At 36.5% G+C, this 19,757-nt stretch overlaps 2 protein-coding genes across 7 annotated transcripts in view; one reads left to right on the plus strand and one right to left on the minus strand.

Annotated features, from left to right (window-relative positions):
- The window catches only part of LOC105196261 (glycine-rich protein 5), a 155,386-nt gene that overhangs the window by 32,098 nt on the left and 103,531 nt on the right, over positions 1 to 19,757 (minus strand). The gene's annotated exons all lie outside the window — the stretch shown is intronic.
- Positions 1 to 19,757, plus strand: part of LOC105196240 — a 43,268-nt gene that overhangs the window by 18,962 nt on the left and 4,549 nt on the right. The window contains 3 exon segments of the mRNA XM_039448593.1: positions 13,272 to 13,325; positions 13,415 to 13,485; positions 17,573 to 19,279. Coding sequence (XP_039304527.1) covers positions 13,304 to 13,325; positions 13,415 to 13,485; positions 17,573 to 19,279 — 1,800 coding nt within the window. The 5' untranslated portion in view covers positions 13,272 to 13,303.

Genomic DNA, 19,757 nt, shown 5'->3' on the forward strand with positions numbered 1-19,757 from the left:
TGATAGTCAAACGAAAAAATTGTGTTTGAAAACAATGAATGAATCGTTAGAGCGATTGGTTCTTTGCTACAATAAAAAGTGCCAATGCAACAAGTTTTCCTCATTACAACAGCAAAAGCACGTGCCATCTTAATTAATCGTTTTATGAAAAATTTTAATTCACATATTCAATATAGATTTTCGCAAAAAAATTGTATTAATCTCTCTGTATTAATAAATTTGTTGTGATATTTTAACAAATATAGCTAGTTATAATCGCTAATTTTATTCAGCTATAAGATCTTGTTACTTTGACATAGAATATTGGCGGTCCGTGTATTAAAAGAAAGACGGCAGATGTGGAATGTATCTGGTGGAATATCATGATATCTCGTATAATTCGCATTGAATTCTAAAAGCAACCGTTAAAATTGCTTCGTTACAGTTTATTTAGACATTGTAGGATGGTTACTGATCGTTAGTGTTCGCTGTGTTTTTATAAAAATTAAATTTCAGTTTTACAGGTAGGAGAAATGTTTACAGGTGCATACTCTCTAATTAATTTCGAGAAGAGTGTTACGTATTAATTTTTTTTTAACTTTAATCTAATTCAAAGGTCCTGTGTGTAAATTTAAAATAATATTATTGAATTTAACGTGTATCGTAATGTGCGTAATAAATTCGGTAAATAAAGTCATATTATATTGTGGTTGTGGAATATGATCAACCGCCACACTGAGAGAAATATTAATCAAACGTTTAATTAGTGATCAAATGAATTTTGTAATTACTGTATCAAAAATTTAGTTACATTCACCGAATCGTTTAGTTATAAGGTGTATAAAAACAATTGTTTAGTCAAGGCTACAAAGATTGATGAAAACAACTATACGTTTAGTAATTATAACTATAAAATTCATTTGATCACTAATTAAACGTTTGGTCTATTTCGTCATATAGTTCTCTCAGTGCATTTCTCTTGCGAGTTTACAGCCTCGTAGTAGATGTTGTATAACGTTTATTGAAAGCAAAAAAATTATTTTACAAAATTTTAAGTTTTTTTATAAAAAAATGTTTGAGTCCAAAAGATTATTAAAAAAAAACTTTTTTAATAAAATGTATTTTGCAAAATGTTCGTAAAATCTCGTTTTGTGTGTAAAATTTACAAAAAATCATTAATTTATATTTTTTTTATAAATAAAAGTGCCTTTCGTGACATTAGTTATTAGTATTCCACAAACGCATCCTTTTTTCCTTTTTCATTAAATTGTAAATTACGTTTGTTCTATACATCTGACAGAACTTCTATCTATAGAGTGATTGACAGAATTCTATGGTTAATAAACTAGCATTGATTAAAATTGTGTCGCGTTAATATTTATTAAATTATTGTTAACATACAAAATGGTATTCCACAACCACCTCCTTTCCTATACAGCTACGAATCTGTTGAATCTGTGAAGTTCTTAGTTTATTTTAAACAAATCTCTTTTTCCGTGTGCAATAATTCATATAAATTTTATTCTCTTTCCCTTGCTGCATATGACTCGCAAGTCCATGTTCAAAACAGCGGTTTCTAGTTTCTACTGACAACCTCGAACGGATATTGACGCCGTAAATCCACAATGTAATATTATGAATTTCCACAGACACATTTGTTGAATAATAAAGGCAAGTGCGCATGGCGATTGCCACGAAGGTAATTAATCACGCTGTTCCAAATGTAATTGCATCAGATACAACTGTCCGACTATTTTCCAGTCGGCGCATACGTATTACGAGCTTTGTATAATTCGCGATGACGTTACGCGGTATTAAATTAATTTCACCGCTTAATAATACTTGCCGACATAATTGTTACAAAAATATTGTCGCCGTTCGTATAATCGATTGGAGCAATCTCGAGCGGCAGAATGAAGTTTAGATTAGAAAATTAAATCAGAACTCTATTATATTCGTAATGACATATTAAACGAGCATTTTAATTGCTTCTCGATCGTGCTGCGAGATAGACGGATTTCTCCGGTTTATTTTTACGCACTGTTCGCGTCCATGTTGACGCGAGTGTTGTTACAATAATAATTATTGGTTACACGGATCTTACGAATTTGCAATAGCGCGGACGAGCGTTGCATCTGTCGAATGATATTCGATAACGAGGCACACGCGTGCGAGAGACTGAAAGCTAATTAAGATGCGCATTCAGCGAATTATAAATATCCTGCATGTGTTGCTCGTTATCAGATCGCAAACGGATGCGAGATCTTCCTTCTTGAGATCGAGATTTCTCGCGCGCGACGTCCGCCACGTGTTCTCTCACACCTCTTCGTTCTGTTACTGCGAATTTGTTGCCATCGCACAGTTGGAAAATTTATGTTAAATGCAACATGTGTTACATGTCCGAGACGATCCACTCAAATTTTTGTTAATTTAGCACAAGATGAATATGTTAGAAAGTAGCATGAGTACTTAGCTTTATTGTATTCTTACTTTGTGTCATAAATATTATGCACGAAATTAACACGAGAAACGTAACGTTTTGATATAATTTGGGAATAAATTGTGGAAACGTGTCTTCAATAAAATTAACATTTATAATGTATTGACATATACATTATTCATTTATCATAAAATTAATATTTCGAAATTACATTCTTATGTTATTTGTCAATTTGTTCATAAATGATTTTGCGATATTAAAAAATATTAAACATCAAAGTAACGCAAAGAGTTTGAATAGTATAATCACACATTATTTGAAACTTTTTTTTTTAACAATGGAGAATGTTAAAAATGCAAGACAAAAATTTTACCAAGGACCGTTTTTAACATAAATACAAAATGTTTTCTATTGTGCATTATTATTATTGTGGACGTATATACAGTTGTAAGACTGATCCACGTTCATTTCCATCAATGTAAATTAATTTTTATCTCAATTTATCTTTAATTCTTAGAAATAGAAAAAGAGATAAAGAGTAAATTAAACCGAGATCAAAGTTAATCAACATTCGTAGAAATGGACATTAATCAATTTTACATCCATATATATCTACACAAAATAATCTCAACCAAAAAATATATTGTTAATGTAAATTAATTATTTTGGCATTATGATTCATTTAAAAAAAAATAATTGTCTACACTGGAAAATTTAATTAACTTGCTATATTTATTTATATAAAGTTTATATATAACTGTATAATTTAGCTGAGAGAAAAAGAGAGAAAGAGAGAGTCGCTATCTTACTTAATTAATTAATAACGCACATAAATTTTTGTAATGGGTATATTTCTTTAGTATTTAGTACTCATTCGTTACTTACTTCGTAATAAACGGTTCTTATTACTTCATAAAATTAATGGCAGGTACTTAAATTTCAGAGTTGTCATGTTATTAGAGTTGCGGAAACTATTTCGTTTTCTCTTGGGACTATTAAAATCTCATTAATAAATCTGCATCATTCCAACGATTACCTTCAATTTTCTTTCGCTAATGCTAATGCGCGTCACAATTAGACAAGTTAGGGCGCTCGGTAATCGATGTCAAGTAGGGAAGGCGACACGTGATGTAATAATCTCGTTTGCATAAATTATACGTAACCGTGATATGCCGTTATCGATCTAACATACACCGCAGACGGTCTATTTGATCAGGAAGTTCTGCTGAACTGTAACATCGCATTCCGCGTACAACTCGCTTTAGCCGCCAAGTTAAACAGTCAAATTTTGATAACACAAATATGCTCCACTTTATACACCTGTCAAATCGCAAGTCGCGCGCGCACACGCCGTGCAACACATAACATTAATTAAAATTAGTTTATCGAGTTTCGGAAATCATCGTGGAACGTGGCGCCAACAAGATATACGAGACCGTGGCAAATAATTCCCATTTACTATCGAGTTGCAATAAAGCAGAATATGAGTAACTGTCCCAGTTACTACCGCCTTAAGCATAATACACAACAGCAGTTGAGCATGCTCATTTAACTTTTTAAATATATTTGAAATAAACATTTCTTTCTCGTCATTATTTCAACAAAAATTTTAATACACGCAAAACAAAAGCAATAATCTCGAAAACTAATGGATTATTCAAATATAATAAAAGAAATTGAAATGTAAAATATAGAATCTATTATCAGTTAATATCCTGAAAAACGGAGCTCTCTCCTCCTATATTATAGTTATTGCAACCAAGTTAATGGTTAAGCAAACTAATAAAAAACAGTTGTAATATGCTAAATAATAGTTTGACTGTCCTCTCATACTTGCCACCACTACAAATTTTTCTCTCAGTGTACTTGCTTCTCTATATACTCCCACACATTTGTATGATAATTTTAGCTTAACGTTAAAACATTTTTAATGCATACCGCTCTCGTATTTTTTATTTGTCAGTACTACAATTTACAAAAGCGGCAATAATTAAGTTACTCTAACGCTTTTATGCGTTTGCTTTCGTTCGGAGGTACAAATGATATTCGCGATTAATAGAGGCGGGCATTGGAATTGCCGCGCGCAATACTCGATCGACTCGATTCCGTCAAGTATTATTTTCGAATTCCTCGGGCCGGCTTGACCTTTTCGTTATCTCGCATACGCAAATGCCTCCTCCTCCTCCCCTTTCACTTTTCAGTAACGAACGAGCTTTTTCCGGGTGTTTAACGAGCAACGTTAATGCCAAGTCTCTTTTGCGCGGAGATTTGGTCACAACGAGACCTGTAGCGTTCACGTTACAGTGAAAGTATATTCTGCTCGAGAGGGAAAACTCCTCGAACTACCGCGAACACCTCGTGCGAACTCCTCGGCAATTCATGAGGCCTTATCGTCGACGCAGCCTGTTATTTACTCATTAACGCATTCCCCGTATAATTCGATATTGCGCGATAATGCGCGTGTGCACGGAACTCTCGCCGGGTCCATCGACGGAAATCTTCCCATTTTTTTCCCATGCTCGAGCCTGTACGCACGCTCTTACGTCACAGCTAATGAGAGGGGTTGCGCTTTATGCAATTCTTGAGTAATGTAAAAACGAGGAATTGGAAGAAAGCATGTATCCGTGGATGTAAGTGGACTAAGGATTACGTTACTACGTTGTAAAAATTGTTCTTTCACGCTGCGAAACACGGTCACTCTTCTTTTTGCGCCTAAATGGAGGTCTTTGTGAGTCATCCGTGGTCGTCCACTTCCAAATTTAGGTTGCCTTTTGCACGAGAGAGGTGCAATTTAAATTTCCGGACATTTTCACCGGACGCTCTCCGGATTTAATTGCGAGCTTACAAAATTTTCATCGTCGCTTTCAAGAGCGTCGAAGCCGCGCGGAAGCCACACGCCGCGGCTAAAGGCTTAATTACTTCGCCTCACGACCGTTAATCTTCCATCTGTATTGGCAAACGAGCGTGCAGGATACGCGCGTTCAGGGGGCCGCGATGCGCGTCGTGGTAGACCGTTATCGCAAATAAAACATCGAACGCTGCTCGTCATTGTTACGACGGCGATCCCGGCGGTTAGCCCATGCTGAAGTCTTGGGAAAGACTCTTCTTGTTTCTTTTTCTTCAGATGCGAGTTGAGAAACCCGCGCGCGTCCCCGGGCCTACCGCACGTCGCGCACGCGAACGTCTCTCGGGGGAGATGACGGTTGCTTGAAGAGTGACCTGATCAGGCAGTCGCTTTAGACGAATTTCATCCTCTTGTGCAAACAGCGGGACGCCGCGGGGCGCTCCGTCATTGCGCGTCCGTCCAATTTATCTTTTCCCGTGTCATCATACTTAACCACCGGTCAGCTCGCCTCTTCCGGAGAGGAGAGTCCGGAAGCGCGGCGATTTTGTAAGAGCCTTTATCTCTGGCGACGTCAGACTTATCTGACGTTAACATTAAATCAAATCTGCTTACCTCACCTCCGCAAGATCATCTCAATATTATTCTACGCTGAGATAAAGGTGGAGATAAATCTTTCAGGGATAAAATCAACTTGATTTGTGTAGTAATTCTTGCAGCCATGAAATTTAATTGCCCGGACATGGGAGATTGAATTTATGCAACAAATTCACCAAATATTACCATTTTTTTTTTTAAAGAAAAATTTAATTAAAAGTGGAGAATCCTTGCTAGTGATTTTCATCAAAAGTATGCTTTTGATTTTTAGCATAAAATAAACTAAAATAATATATTCCACATGTTCAGACAATTTCGTTGGTCGTACATAAGATTATCTTGTTTATTTAATATTATTTCATCATAATTTCAAACATACTTTTAGACTTGAGTAAAAACGAATAGAATAAAATCGGCGCTTTGTCGCAAATTTATTTAAATACAATCGATCTTTCTGATTTTGGCAATAAAAAGCTAGTAAATATTCTTCAGTATTTTTTTTAATACAAAATTTTTTTGATGAAAATGTATCACTGGCAAGCTTTCCCTAAAAAAATTAACATTTGGTAAATTTGTAGTATAAAATAAACATCCTGTGCCTCGATAATTAATTTCGTGACTGTACACACAAAAACAGTACCAAAAACATGACAACAATACAAAATTACAACAAATTAAAATTATATTCTATTTAATCATAATTGTTTTATATATAAGCAAGACATAATATTCTTCCATATGAAACATTATGACAATCTTGCTATGTATATAATTCAATTTCTCTTTCCTAAAGAATTCGATAACTTTAAATTTCAGCAAGATATATTTGTATATCATTATTTTAATAGTTATGTAAGAACACAATATATTTCTTTTGATAACAATAGTGTTAAAAAATTACTAAAAATTCTTAAAGATATTGTTATTTTTATTTCAGTATTTTATTTTATTCTTATTCAATTTTTATTGTTATTATTATGAAAAATATTGTTATTTTTTATTCGATATGCCTTGCTCTTAAGAATCTTATAAGAATCATTATTAAACGTATATAAAACTATAAAAAAAATTCTTTATGTAAGCAAGTTGTATCTATCTAACGCTGTGTGTCTCATTTCAATATTTAACATTTCGAAAATAAAGATATTTTCACAATAAAAACGTCCCTCTGTTTATTCAGGTAGAACACAAATGTGGTGGTCCACGTTCTTGTACAAATAATATAAACTGTCGCTTATATTAATCTGGAAAAAGGTGCGTCAAAACAATCAACACAATTAACAGGAGAAAAGTAAAGCGTAAACAGTCTGATCATCGCGGAACTATCTATAGCTTACCGTTACAACGTACTTATTTTTCCAACGCACCGAGCACTCAAGGCGGGACCTCCCAGAGCCCGCTTTTCCGTTCTCATTACGATCGCAACCAAGCTATCTCTATTACCGTGCAGTTTGGTGTGATGCGCAAAAGAATTTTTTATTAAAAAAAAAGAGAGAGAGAGAAAGAAAGAAGCTGCCTTGTGTGTCATCGCCGGTAATTGCCGGCTTGTAACCGTTCGAAACGAGATCGAGCGTAAACGGCGCGGCGCGAGCGACCGCAGCCTCCGATCGGCGGAAATTAAAACGTAACTATTGTTGCGGATTAGCCGCGCAATAGCGTCATATCCGCGCGCATAACGCAGACGAGGCTCTATCTCTCCTCCGGGTTGGGCCGTTAAAACGGCAATGCGAACTCGGTTTTACGGCAAAGTAATTGACAATTAATGCGCGGGCCCCGCTTCCACGTCGAGTGGAAAGCGAAAGGCCGAGCGAACCAGAGCGTGACCCCTTCGTGAGATCGGGTGCGTTATTCGCGGAAAAAAAAGCGGCCTCTGAAATGGTATCGTGCGCCGGTCTGCGCCGGTCTGCGCCGGTCTGCACGCCTTTCCCGACCGGCCGTTTACCTTTATCTTACTTTTATCTTGCTCGCCCGAGCCATTTGCACGGGCATTTGTCATTATCTCCGTGGCGCTAGCCGCTTGAATTTTTTTTTAAATCGCAATCACGTTGCACGAATGTTTTACGTATAGGAGATACGCGTGCTCGATAAGGAAAACGGAAATAAATGCGGAAATATTCTTCTAATAAACGATTTTAATAATGTACAGATAAAAGTCGAATAAACGTTATTTTTACAAAAAAAAAGGGGGGAAATAAGAATCGAAGCAGAAATTGCCTAATTTCCAACTTTCCTCCCATGTGAAAATGGGAGGAAATGCTCTCGCCGCAATTGCGGATTCGGATTTTTAATTCTTGATTTAAGTTTTACGGCTTTACGTCAGAGCCAAGTCGTGTACCAAGTTAAATACTGTAAAGTTTAATAACGCAGAACACAACTCGGGAGATGGTCGAATTATAAGCCGGGGCCGAGTTTCTTTAACACTTTTCTTCCGTATCCCGGTAATTCCGAGAGAAAAGAAAAAAAAAAGAAGAAAATGAAGGAAGGAAATCTTATAAACGCTTGTAACTTCGCCATTTGCCGAGTAACGTCTTCCGAAGTACGTGTACCCCAAGTTGACGCACTCCTGCAGCCTCGCTTCCCGATGGGTAGCGATAAAGGCGATTTTATTTTACTTCGCGAAACGACACGCTAATCTATCGGATAAATATCACACAGGTTTCCCCCTGACCCCTTGCTGGAGCGACGAGCGCACAAAGCAAATTTGAATCCATTAGTGCTAAAAGGTCGCTCTAGTAGCGTCCATCTTTTTGCTGATATAATGCACTTGCACCGTTTGCGCTGCATCAGAGCATGGCATTCGCAGTCAGTGCATTCCGCGGGCGTATTAATTGGCGCACGGCGCGGCGGCGAGGCGTTTGCCGGGCGCGCGCGTATTATACTCGATCGTAATGCTATAGTAACATCGTGAGAAGAAATTATCGCGGCGATAAAAATCACCGAAGGCTCGTTCGCATTGATGTCAAGCCGTTGTGTAGCGGTGGTTTTCCCAGACGGAACGGAACTCCCGCTCCTTCAAATTGCGAAAGATCGTAGAAAGTGCATTCCTGCCGTTTGGAAATCGATTTTAATTCTACGTCAAGGTCGCCGGATGTAGGTAAGAAAAGCACGTAGGTGTGAGAAACTGGCTGTCGATATCGAGATTTATTTTGAGAATGAGGAAACGTCAAAGGGAAATTTCGTCATCGCAATTTAATTCATTCAGTTTGATCCGTTTCGGAAATATGTGACGTGCATGTCGAACGGAATATTAACTTAATTCTGTAAGACAGAGCTGTCCCGTGAAAACAGAACGTTCTTATTTGACTAGTAAAATATACTTAAAAAACTACCGTAACTAAATATGTTTCCGCACAATCCGATTGCGAGTTGATTGGAATGCGAGAGAACTTGCGAAGCAATTGCCTTTAATTTTATAGCTGTATATATTTTTCAACTTTTTTTTTTATATATTTATATAAACAATTTACAGCTTTACATGTATTTTTTATCTATATGTACACGGAGAAAAAAAATGTATTGAAAAACCAAAATATTTAATCTGATACGATCAACTAAACCTTGAATTGATTGAATAATTATTTAATTGCACAAAAGAAGATGCAGTTAATTCAGGTTAAAAATTTTTTAACCAAAAGTTACTTAAACCAACTCAATATTTAATCATACGTATCGGACCGAATATTTCTGTCTTCCAATAAATTTTTTTTCTAAGTTTATATATAAAGAAAAAAATTCAATTATACATGTATATATATTTGTTTATAAATCTAACTGAATTGATTAAAATTATATCGCATCACGCTGCAGCCGAGGAAAATATATACGGTAATAAAAAATCAAAGGCAATTGCTTTGCAAGTTCTCTCGTATTGCAATCAACTCGTAATCGGATTGCGCAGAATGGCGAAAAATTCTTGAATAATTTCGACTCGGGTAAATCACGTATAACGAAGAAAAATGGATATTCTCACGCAACTTCAACTATGTTTCACGTTTAATGCACGATATGCCGAATCCGCGGCGAAAACATTACTGCCATTCATCGTATATCTCGTCAAAATCGCCCAAAAGCTGAATATGTAATCTCAGATGCTTTCAGCTGAAAAACTTCTTCCGAATCCAACTCTTTATTTAATAACGCGAAATAGTCCGGAATAGTCCCTTCACTCTTCCGCGTTCGGTTATAATAAATTGAATTTACGAGGCAATCGGCGACGAAGAATGAGGGCCTATTCAAACTGCATTCCGGTTTATAAAGCTTCACAACTCCATTCATCATGCCAACCGTGGAATGCATCAACTCCTTCGAGAGGCTTAGACAGCGACATTTATAATTAATTCATTCGCAAGCCGGCTTAAAATTTAAATGCAACCGGGCTCTATCGATTTCTCGTACCGCGGCTGTCTCTGTCCACGAAGATGGCAGCACCACACGACACCAGCGGGCGCAATAATCGACGAAATTGTTTTTATGTCCCACCTGTGACACCGTTTCGCAGGTAAAGGAGAGAAAAGTAAATCGCGCTTTTGCTTATTTTTAAATAGGCAAATCGTAGAAAAATCCGATCTGAAGAAGATCAAGATAACAGAAATAAGTTGTTCATTTCTCTTAGTTGCAGATCTAAATATTACTTTTAGAATTTTTAAATAAAGCATGTTAAACAATTGGCAAATTGCGTAAATATTCTGCATATTGAGTCCCACAAGTGGTCTCATCGTCACGCATGATAATTATCCACATAGCATGTAATATGCCAATTATATTGTAATATGAAAGTATATTACAAATTATAATGAAATATTACGGAAATTTTACAGAAATATTATAATTAATTATTATTAATTATATCACAGTGTAATTCTCGTATTTCTGTAACATTTGCGTTATATTGCGATGTGGTACATAATTTTGAAATATTACTGCAGTATCGCACAAATATTACAACATGACATATTGCACTGCAATATTACTCAAATATTACAATATAGTAGAGCAAAAAAAAGAGTCGCTGACAGATGAATGTAGCGATGTTCTATTTCTTCTCATAATTAAAAAAAAAAACTACACAAGAACAAAAGACCTAGCATTATGAGATTTCTCAGCTATGTTCTAATGAAATGATGCCTCTTGAATAAGACGAGCATCCAAAATTGGGTTTCGAGATAAAATTCTATAAGCCCAACAATATTATTTAATATTAAACAATATCCTTAAAATATTATTTAATATTAACAAAAAAGTGGTTATGTGTCCACATCTGATAATATTACATGAATATTATGTGAGAAATAAATAATGTTTTTATTTCAATATTTTAAATTATTGATAATATTATAATTTTTAAATGCAATAATTATAAAGTTTATGAGTATTTTATGCATAATAATTCATATTTATTTTTGACCACAATAATATTCGTAGAGTTTTTATAATATTCCACGAATATTAAAATAATATATCACAAATACTATATAAAAAACGGGCATTAATACAATATTCCCATAATGTTAAAATAATATTATAAATATTGAATAATATTCTTGGAATATTATTTTAATATTATCTTCATTTTTCATAATGTTCGTGTAATATTCTAGGAATATTGTAACACTTATAAAAAAATAAACTATAACACAATTGAAAAATAATTATAACAAAAATATTAAAATGATATAATTCTTCACTCATTATTACAGTAATACAATTGTAATATATCACCATTATATTACTGTGATTCTTTCAAATATTTTAATATTACTGTGACATCTTTGTAATATCCCAAAAATATTTCTGCCATATCTCATTGTAATATTGCTATAAAAAAAAAATAATATTTCTGTGATATTGCTGTATGGATATAAAAATTAATTACGAAGAGCGTCATATTCGGAAGTATCACTCGCAGAACGTACGAATGTTCAATAGAAAATTCATAATTATAAATTATAAATTATGACCGCGGGTAACTAACCGTGTATGCGCGAAATTGAGTGTCCGGGCGCTTATCGCGCGAGATAGAAGAAATATCGTTTTCGCGCAATTTTCATGCTGCGGCCAGGGCGCGATCGTATCGCTCAATGCGAGTTTATAATTACGTCGAAATCGATGGGGCGACGGTGGCTTTGTGCCAGCCAATTGAATTGCCGCGCGGACTAATTTCTAGGGCCTCGTTATTAACGCGCGGCTATCGACTAAATGACATTTCGCTCGCTTCGTTCAGGTAAGAGCGACGCGTTAAATTTACGCGACACGCCTCACTGAATATCGCACACATTTACCCGTACTCGCCTGAGATTTTCTTCCACACGCCGCGGTAAGTATAGAAAGAGAGAGAGAGGGCAGCTATGCAAAGTTGCAAACGCGCGCGATTCGTGCGCACCCCCGACGCCTAATGAATGAAGAGAAAGTGGCGTGCTTTTTGCATTACAAATTTCCCGCCTAGCTTTTACTATTTTACATAACACGATTGTTCCTCCTTTTTATTATGCGCAAAAACACTGGTTGCGAGGGTGCTCGTTGTAACGTCGCGCCGCGCGGTCACGTTACCACTTCATACAATTTTCATCATTCCCTTTGTTTATTTCCCTATTATGCCCTCGTTATGCGCGAATTCTTGCGAAAGGTTTAACAGGCAACATCATCTAACTGTATCTAAATTTACGTTGCAATTTCATAATCCTCTCGGCAGAGAGCCTCGGCTGTTACATCAAACATTTGCGGTAATAATGGGGCAGTTAGCGATTTACTGCTTTACCCTCATGAATATTAACGTATTTACTAACGACGCTGGAAAATGTATCTCGATAAGCGCGCGAGATTCTATCGCGTCTTTTTTTTTCGCACCAGAGACCGACGGCGGCGGCAGACGTCCTGGAAAGTCGGAATTAAATACCTGAGTAATTTCGAATTACGAATTGGGCCCGCGCGCATTTCGCGTGCTTTACACGAAAGTGTATTGCCGCGGCAAATGCTCGTAAAAAGAGAAATTCTCCCTCCTTTGTGGATTTCGCTATTACCGCGATTTAAAAATGAGAAAACAGCACGGAAACGATCCGAGAGATTATGATAGATTCACGACGCTTTCTATATCCTTCCTTTCTCTGGGCGATACGTTACACTTTTCTCGCGCTCATGCTTTTAATAGTTAATTCGCCTTGATGCGAAATGAAGTATGGGCCGGCCTACTTATATCTCGAATGCTGATGAATGCCATTTTTCGTAAAGTCGGCTCTACGTCTCGCGGAAAGTACTTCGATGTGCCGTAAATGGAAGTTTTTACTTGAAGAATCAAATGACCGTTTCAAACGCTTAATTTTTTCACTTTCACCAACGTAATGCGTTATCTCACAATAACAAGATTTTGAAGTGTGACATTGGACACGCGATATTAATTAGTTGACTTTTCCGTTGCAGAATTCTCGTCAATGACCTCATAGTCTGCCACGATGTCGACACTACTACTGAATTGTAAGTGCACTTCTCGATCTGAAGCCCACCATTAAATTTTTTATTCGATATGTAAACGAATTTTAATTTTTGTCACTCTAATTATACAGGTGTTTTGGCGTGGCTGTTCGTCACGATAGGAGCAATTACCGTATCCATAGATCGCTCTGACATTAAAACTGTAAGTATAAACGATGAAAAGTTTCGCATAATTTCTGTTATACATTGTTATCATTATTTATTGATAATTACTAACACCACTGTATTTTTGTCATGTAGCGGTGTCTACATTGCAGATTTCTGTAAAACCTTGTAATTTTTTGGGTCGCTGAATCTAAAGTCAGATTTCAAAAATTTAAAATAGCAGATTCAATATAGTCGCTATACAAGAGTAAAATCATAAAAAAATATGTAAAGATGCTAAAAATATAAATTACGTAGGTTTCATGGGTTATTACAAATTTGGTGTCAAATTGAAATAGCTAACCAATACGGATTCCATAAAAAAGGAAATTTATGAGAGTGTGCATACGCTAAAGACGTGATTTTAAAAAAATTCCAAAATTACATATTTTCAAATGAAATTGTACTTTTAGTTTTCGACTCTTTCAGAAAGATAAAAGTCCAAGCTACAAAATTAGGTCTTTTCAAAGTTCTTAGATTCTGATATAAAATGAAAATGAACAAAAACTCATTTTTTGGGGTCTTCAACGCTTTCTTTCTTAGAAACCTTACATAAGAGACAATTTTCGAGGTCATATTCGTATTCAACGCATCCTATTTACTAAAAAGTGACGCTTCATTAAAAAATGCAAGAAATTGTTACATAGTGTAATTTTTATCTTCACACAGTAAACCAATAATTTTTTATAAAAAATCTAACGTGCGAAAAATTCTGGAAAAAATATATGTTGTATTTTGACATATGAAGAATACTTAGTAAAATTTTCAGTTACTTATCTTAAATACTTTCCCAGATCTTACATTTTTTTACAAAAATGCTCATTTTTTCAACTTTATTTCTTTATAAATAATTTGAAAATTAAGAATAAAAAATCAAGTGTAAATACCATAGAGAATATGTAAAATAAGTAATAATATTTAAAAAATATAAAATCATAATTGATTTCATTAAACCGTGAGTAGCACATCAAAATGAAAAAAAAAGAAAGAAGTATGCTACATCAGAAAGTTGTGGAACGCAACAACATATATTCTTTGAAATCTTTTGTAACAAAAAATTATATTTAAATTTATAGTATAATTGCGTGAAATACATACCGTATACTTCTCTCGTGCAATTAATGTTAAATATTTTAAATCATTTTGATATTAGATTTTCTTCAATCTTCTCTTTTTGTTTCGTCATTATCCGTTTTATCAAATCTTATTTCATTTTTTTTTTTAGACTCGACCTAGTATTATATTCTTATTTAGGTTTTATCTATGCTCTATCTAGTTCACGTTCCATTTTACGATGTATCTACTTTTTATTCCATTCACCGCTTTATTATTTTATGTATTCTATGTATTTTGATCATCTCGCTTTTACTACAGGTAGACATCCTGGGCATGGTTTTACTAGCGCCTTACCAACTTTTACACCTTTCTCATTCATGATTTTTGTGATTATCCGAACAAAACCGTGAACCCAGTCTTGTTCGTACGCAATAAAGTTATTAAAGTTACTATCTCATCGACGCAATTTTATTGCATAACTAGTCACGTAGTCGAGTCACGAATTCTCTCCATTTTCATTTCCATTGGCATTTTATGCGATTCGACAACCGGAAGGATTCTGATTTACTGCTGTAGAAACGGAATAAGTTGGAAAATTGCTGAAAGATAAGTTCGCTCTACCACGGACGATTACCTTTACTTTATGAATAATCGCAATATGCACGCACGTCTGTCATTCGTCGGCGGAATATTCCGAAATTTTAGATTTGATCTCGCCACTAACGTTAGAAATGTTAGTGCTGCGCGAATAAAATCCGTGGTTTATCGCCTCTGAACGCACGGGCTTGGGAAGTAATTTGGAAGTAACGCGCTCCTAAGTTCTCGCACACTTATTTTCTGATTACACAGACCGCCACTCTTGCCCACCGCTTGCGATGGCGGGGAATAACGGTCTCCACTTACGATTTTCTCGGACCTCCGTCGCGCGGTGAAACTAGAACAGGAACCATTCCATTAACCTCTCCAGGAAGTTCGAGTATCGCATTACCATTGTTGTCGTCGCTATGGCGTGAACGAAAGTTGTGTTTGATGCACCGTGTAGGGAGTGTACACACGAAAGCTTTATGACAAGGTTATATAACGAGTTTCCCTGTCGCGATATAGTCTATCGGATCGTTATTCAAAAATTTTTTATTATGAGATAAATAGAATTAAAATTATTACAATTAATTAAATTATATAAATTGTCAATTTCGAAAAGTTTTCATGTCTTCACATTTAAATTTTATAGGAAACGTAAGAAACATTTTTTTTTCTAATTATTTGAAAGTAGAAAACGTTCTTAAAATTTGCATAAACATTTTATTGGTGTGCTATTTATAATTGCTGGTAGTGGTGACCATTTTTGAAATTTATTCTTTTGGCTAGATTAAATTTAAATGTTCAAACATGACTCCCTTTTGAAACTAACTACGATGCAAATTCGTAAGTTGATGGTTTATTTTCTTTACTGTACTAAAAAATTGAAAATCAAGGCTGAAAGTAATTTGCAAAATTACAAAAAACTCACATTATGTTATCTGCGGACGTTTTAAAAACGATTAAATTTAAAAAGTAGAATGACAAGAATAAAAAAAGACTTTCTCGGGACGTTTTTCTTGTTCAATAGATGACACCTTTTCGAAACTCATGAAACTATTTCAAGATTACTTTTCCCCTTTTCCAATACAAAATATAATCCGTTCTCGCAGCTAACCATGAACACAAGCGAGTAGAATAAAAAAATGCAAAAAACCTTATTTAAAAAAAAAAATAGGACACGACACCTTTTCCACATTGACAATTCAATTATATAATTTTTAAATGAGATGCAAATATAAATTGTTTCAAAAAAGGTAAAAAAAAAAATAAAATTATACGAGCAAGTTTTATTGCTTTAATTATCCTATGTTTAATTTTACAATGATTAGACTTTTGATGTATTTGATTATATAGGGTAACGAATAAGTATCAAACATTCTAGACACGTATTCCAATCCAACAAACATTTAAAAAAGTGAATATAAACATGGATCCAGAGACGCTGAGTTTGTGAGATAAGAAGAATTTTGGCTGGTGTTTATAGTCCGAGTTCTTAAGACCGAGCTCTTTCAAGAGTGTCTTAAGGACAGTCTTAAGACGGTAGTACGGATCTGTGACTGGTTCATGACAACTTAAGATTACACCTAAGACGATCTTGAATATGAGAACGAATTATGACTACCGACCTATATTGTGAAACAGTGGAAACCAGTGAAAGCAAATTATAAAATATCTCATTAAGTATTGACTTTCCGATAGCTCCGTCTTAGTATTTTTATATAGACAAATTACATTATGTAAAAGAATCTTACGTAATTTTTCGAGAGAAAGTTCGCTTTGATATATTGAAAACTTTTATATTTAACTGTGACTGGCACTGCGAAATTTGTTAAGAACACAAGGACCTACAGTTTCAGTTTATATGTTTGTGGCAACCGCGTAACAAAAGAAATTATTTATACGAGTATAATACAGTGGCGAAATTTTACACAATTTTTTTAATTAAAAAACTTTGCAATTAAAATGGCGAGTTAAAGAAGACTAAATAAAGCTGAAACAGATTCACTTTTGATTATATTTGATTTAATAAATTTTTATATTTATCGAACAATCGATTAACATTTGTTTAACGCTCGTTTCTTGCCCTTTTTATGATTTCCAATTTTGTTACATAATTTTATTTAAAAAAATAAAACTTTTATATAACCTTAAAAAATTTCTTGATTCTTTCGAAAATTAATTTTATCATTATTTATCCTCCTTCGGAGTATACGTATAATTTCTGTTTGACATATTGTTTGTCAGATGCTTCGATTTCAAAATATTCTACCGTTTCACATTAAAATTCTCTCTATTTCAAAAACTAAGCGTTTTCAGACCCATGTTTATATGAACATTTTGAAATGTTTGCTCGATGGAAATACGTCCGTAGAATATTTGCGCATATTCGTTTAAACTCTGTATTCTGAAATTTAAATAAGAGCTAAAGCTCCAGCTTTGATCCGCAGGCACCAACACGATCGTCGATGATCGCGAATGGATGGCGACCTCTGACCAATTCTTACGAGGAAGCGATCGGCACCAACGTTTCGCCGTCGAGCCACCTGGAGAAGAATGTCCAGGTGCATCCCGTCCTGAGCAAGTTTCAGGAGCACATGGCGACCTCGGAAAAGCTAAAACCGTTGCGAAAAGGCAAGCCGCCGGTTCACGAATACAATCCACCGAGTATACTCGGTAGTTTCACGGTGTTCGGGCACGCGGCGGCGAAGGCGCGCGGCGAAACCAAGACGCCGAGCAAGCAGCACGTGGGAGCAGCCACGGAGACCCGGGAGTACACGTTTCTGATACCGCCGCCCAAAGACGCGTACCGTTTCGAGGTGAACCAACACCGCAAGCCGATCGTACGCGACGCAGCTGGCTATTTGCCGAGACAACCGCAAGCCTACAGCGCGGCGCAGAATGTCCATCAGCAACCGTTGGACAGCTTACGCGCGGCGACCTATTTCATCAAGGGCTTCCCGAGCAACCGCCCTTACGTCCCGCCGTACGCCATGCCGCAGGCGCTACAGCCACCCCGTCAGTCGGAGAAACCCGGCGCCCCGGTGTTCGAGTCTCTGAAAGTCGCCAACAGCGCGAAACCGTACTTCCAGCCGCCCGCGGCGGACGTCCCGAGTGACTTCGGCAAGCAGAAGGTCAGCGGCAACGACGGCGATGTCTATGACAGGTATCAAGCACAGTCACACAACACGCAGGTACTAAACTCGGCGAGCACCGGCAACTTCTACAGCCACGTCAACCATCCCGCGAATCACTATAAATCCACTTACGAGCGTGATCCTGCTTTTCTGGTGCACGAGAGCCACGAGGTCAGCTATGTGACCCCACCTGGCTCGTATAACGCATACAGCTTCCGGCCCTCGTTGCCGTACGAGACTCTGTTGCCGCCGGGGATTTACTCACCCTCGTCAACGCCACCGTCCACCACCGCCGTCACGCGAAATCCCAGTAAATTCGGACAGACCAACGACGCGGCTCGAGACCAATATGGTAATAAACGTCCGGATTCGAGCACGCGCAATAAGCAGGAAAAAGGCGGGCAGACCGAGCTATCTAACCCCCGAACTACTAGCACTTATTACGTGTCGGAGCACCAGGAGCTCACGCCGCCTACGTGGCCGAAGAGCAAATACCCGTCCGACATCAACGAAGTTCTGCCGAAGGAGAATCCGCCGAGCAAGTTCAGTCAAGAGATCGTAAACCAGAATCAGATTACACAGGGTCCAAAGATCGTGTACCATAGACCGCAAAACTCCTTCGAACCTGTTGACGTCTACCCGCCAACGCCGATACCGGATTACGAGACGCCGGAGAGCATCTCGCTGAAACACTTCAACGAGCAACAGTTTCTGCTGCAGCAACAGTTGCTGCTGCGCGATCGGCAGAGATTGGCGGAGCAGCACCAGGAGGAGCTGAAGAAGCATCAAGAAGAGCTTAATCCCCATTTGATCGCGCAACGGCAGAAGGAGGAAGAGGAGGCGGCTAGACTCGCCGCGGAATCTGCGAAGAATCAGTCGCAGGAGATCGTGAAGATCTCGAGCGAAATGCCGTATCCGATTCAATTGGCGCAGTTCGAGTCGCAGGTCACCACGGACGGAAATATTCTGGTATCGCCGCCTGGTATTTACAGCGTCGAACAGCTGAGACTTCAGCCCCAGGTAATATCTCACTTTATAATTGATCGCTTTTCCGCTTTAATTGAATAACGAGTAAATATCGAAGATTAAACAGAAAGATGAATCATAAAATTCTTTTAGTAGATATTTAACGGTTTTATCTCGAGTAGAGTAAGGTTGCCAAAATCGTACCACTTTCGACGTAAAGGCTTATAATTAAGAAATTATGAGGAATATTTTTAATTTTCTTACGTCATAATAAAGTACATTTCTTCTTTCATATTTATTTTTTTCAGAATTTTATGTATTGTCATAAATGTTTAAATAACAATTTTTAAGAAAGTTAATATTACTCTTCCCGGGGTAAAACGACACTTTTTCTGCTAGATTCTTTCTTTTCGAGCAAAGATGCGTTAGATAAGCATAATTTTATTAATAATGGAGATAAATACCGTAAAGTAAATGTAATTTCCGACAATGTTAGCATTTCGATAATTTTTCAATATTGCAATAATATTGA

Source organism: Solenopsis invicta, chromosome 4 (genome assembly GCF_016802725.1).
Source record: "Solenopsis invicta isolate M01_SB chromosome 4, UNIL_Sinv_3.0, whole genome shotgun sequence".
NCBI classification, from domain to species: domain Eukaryota; kingdom Metazoa; phylum Arthropoda; class Insecta; order Hymenoptera; family Formicidae; genus Solenopsis; species Solenopsis invicta.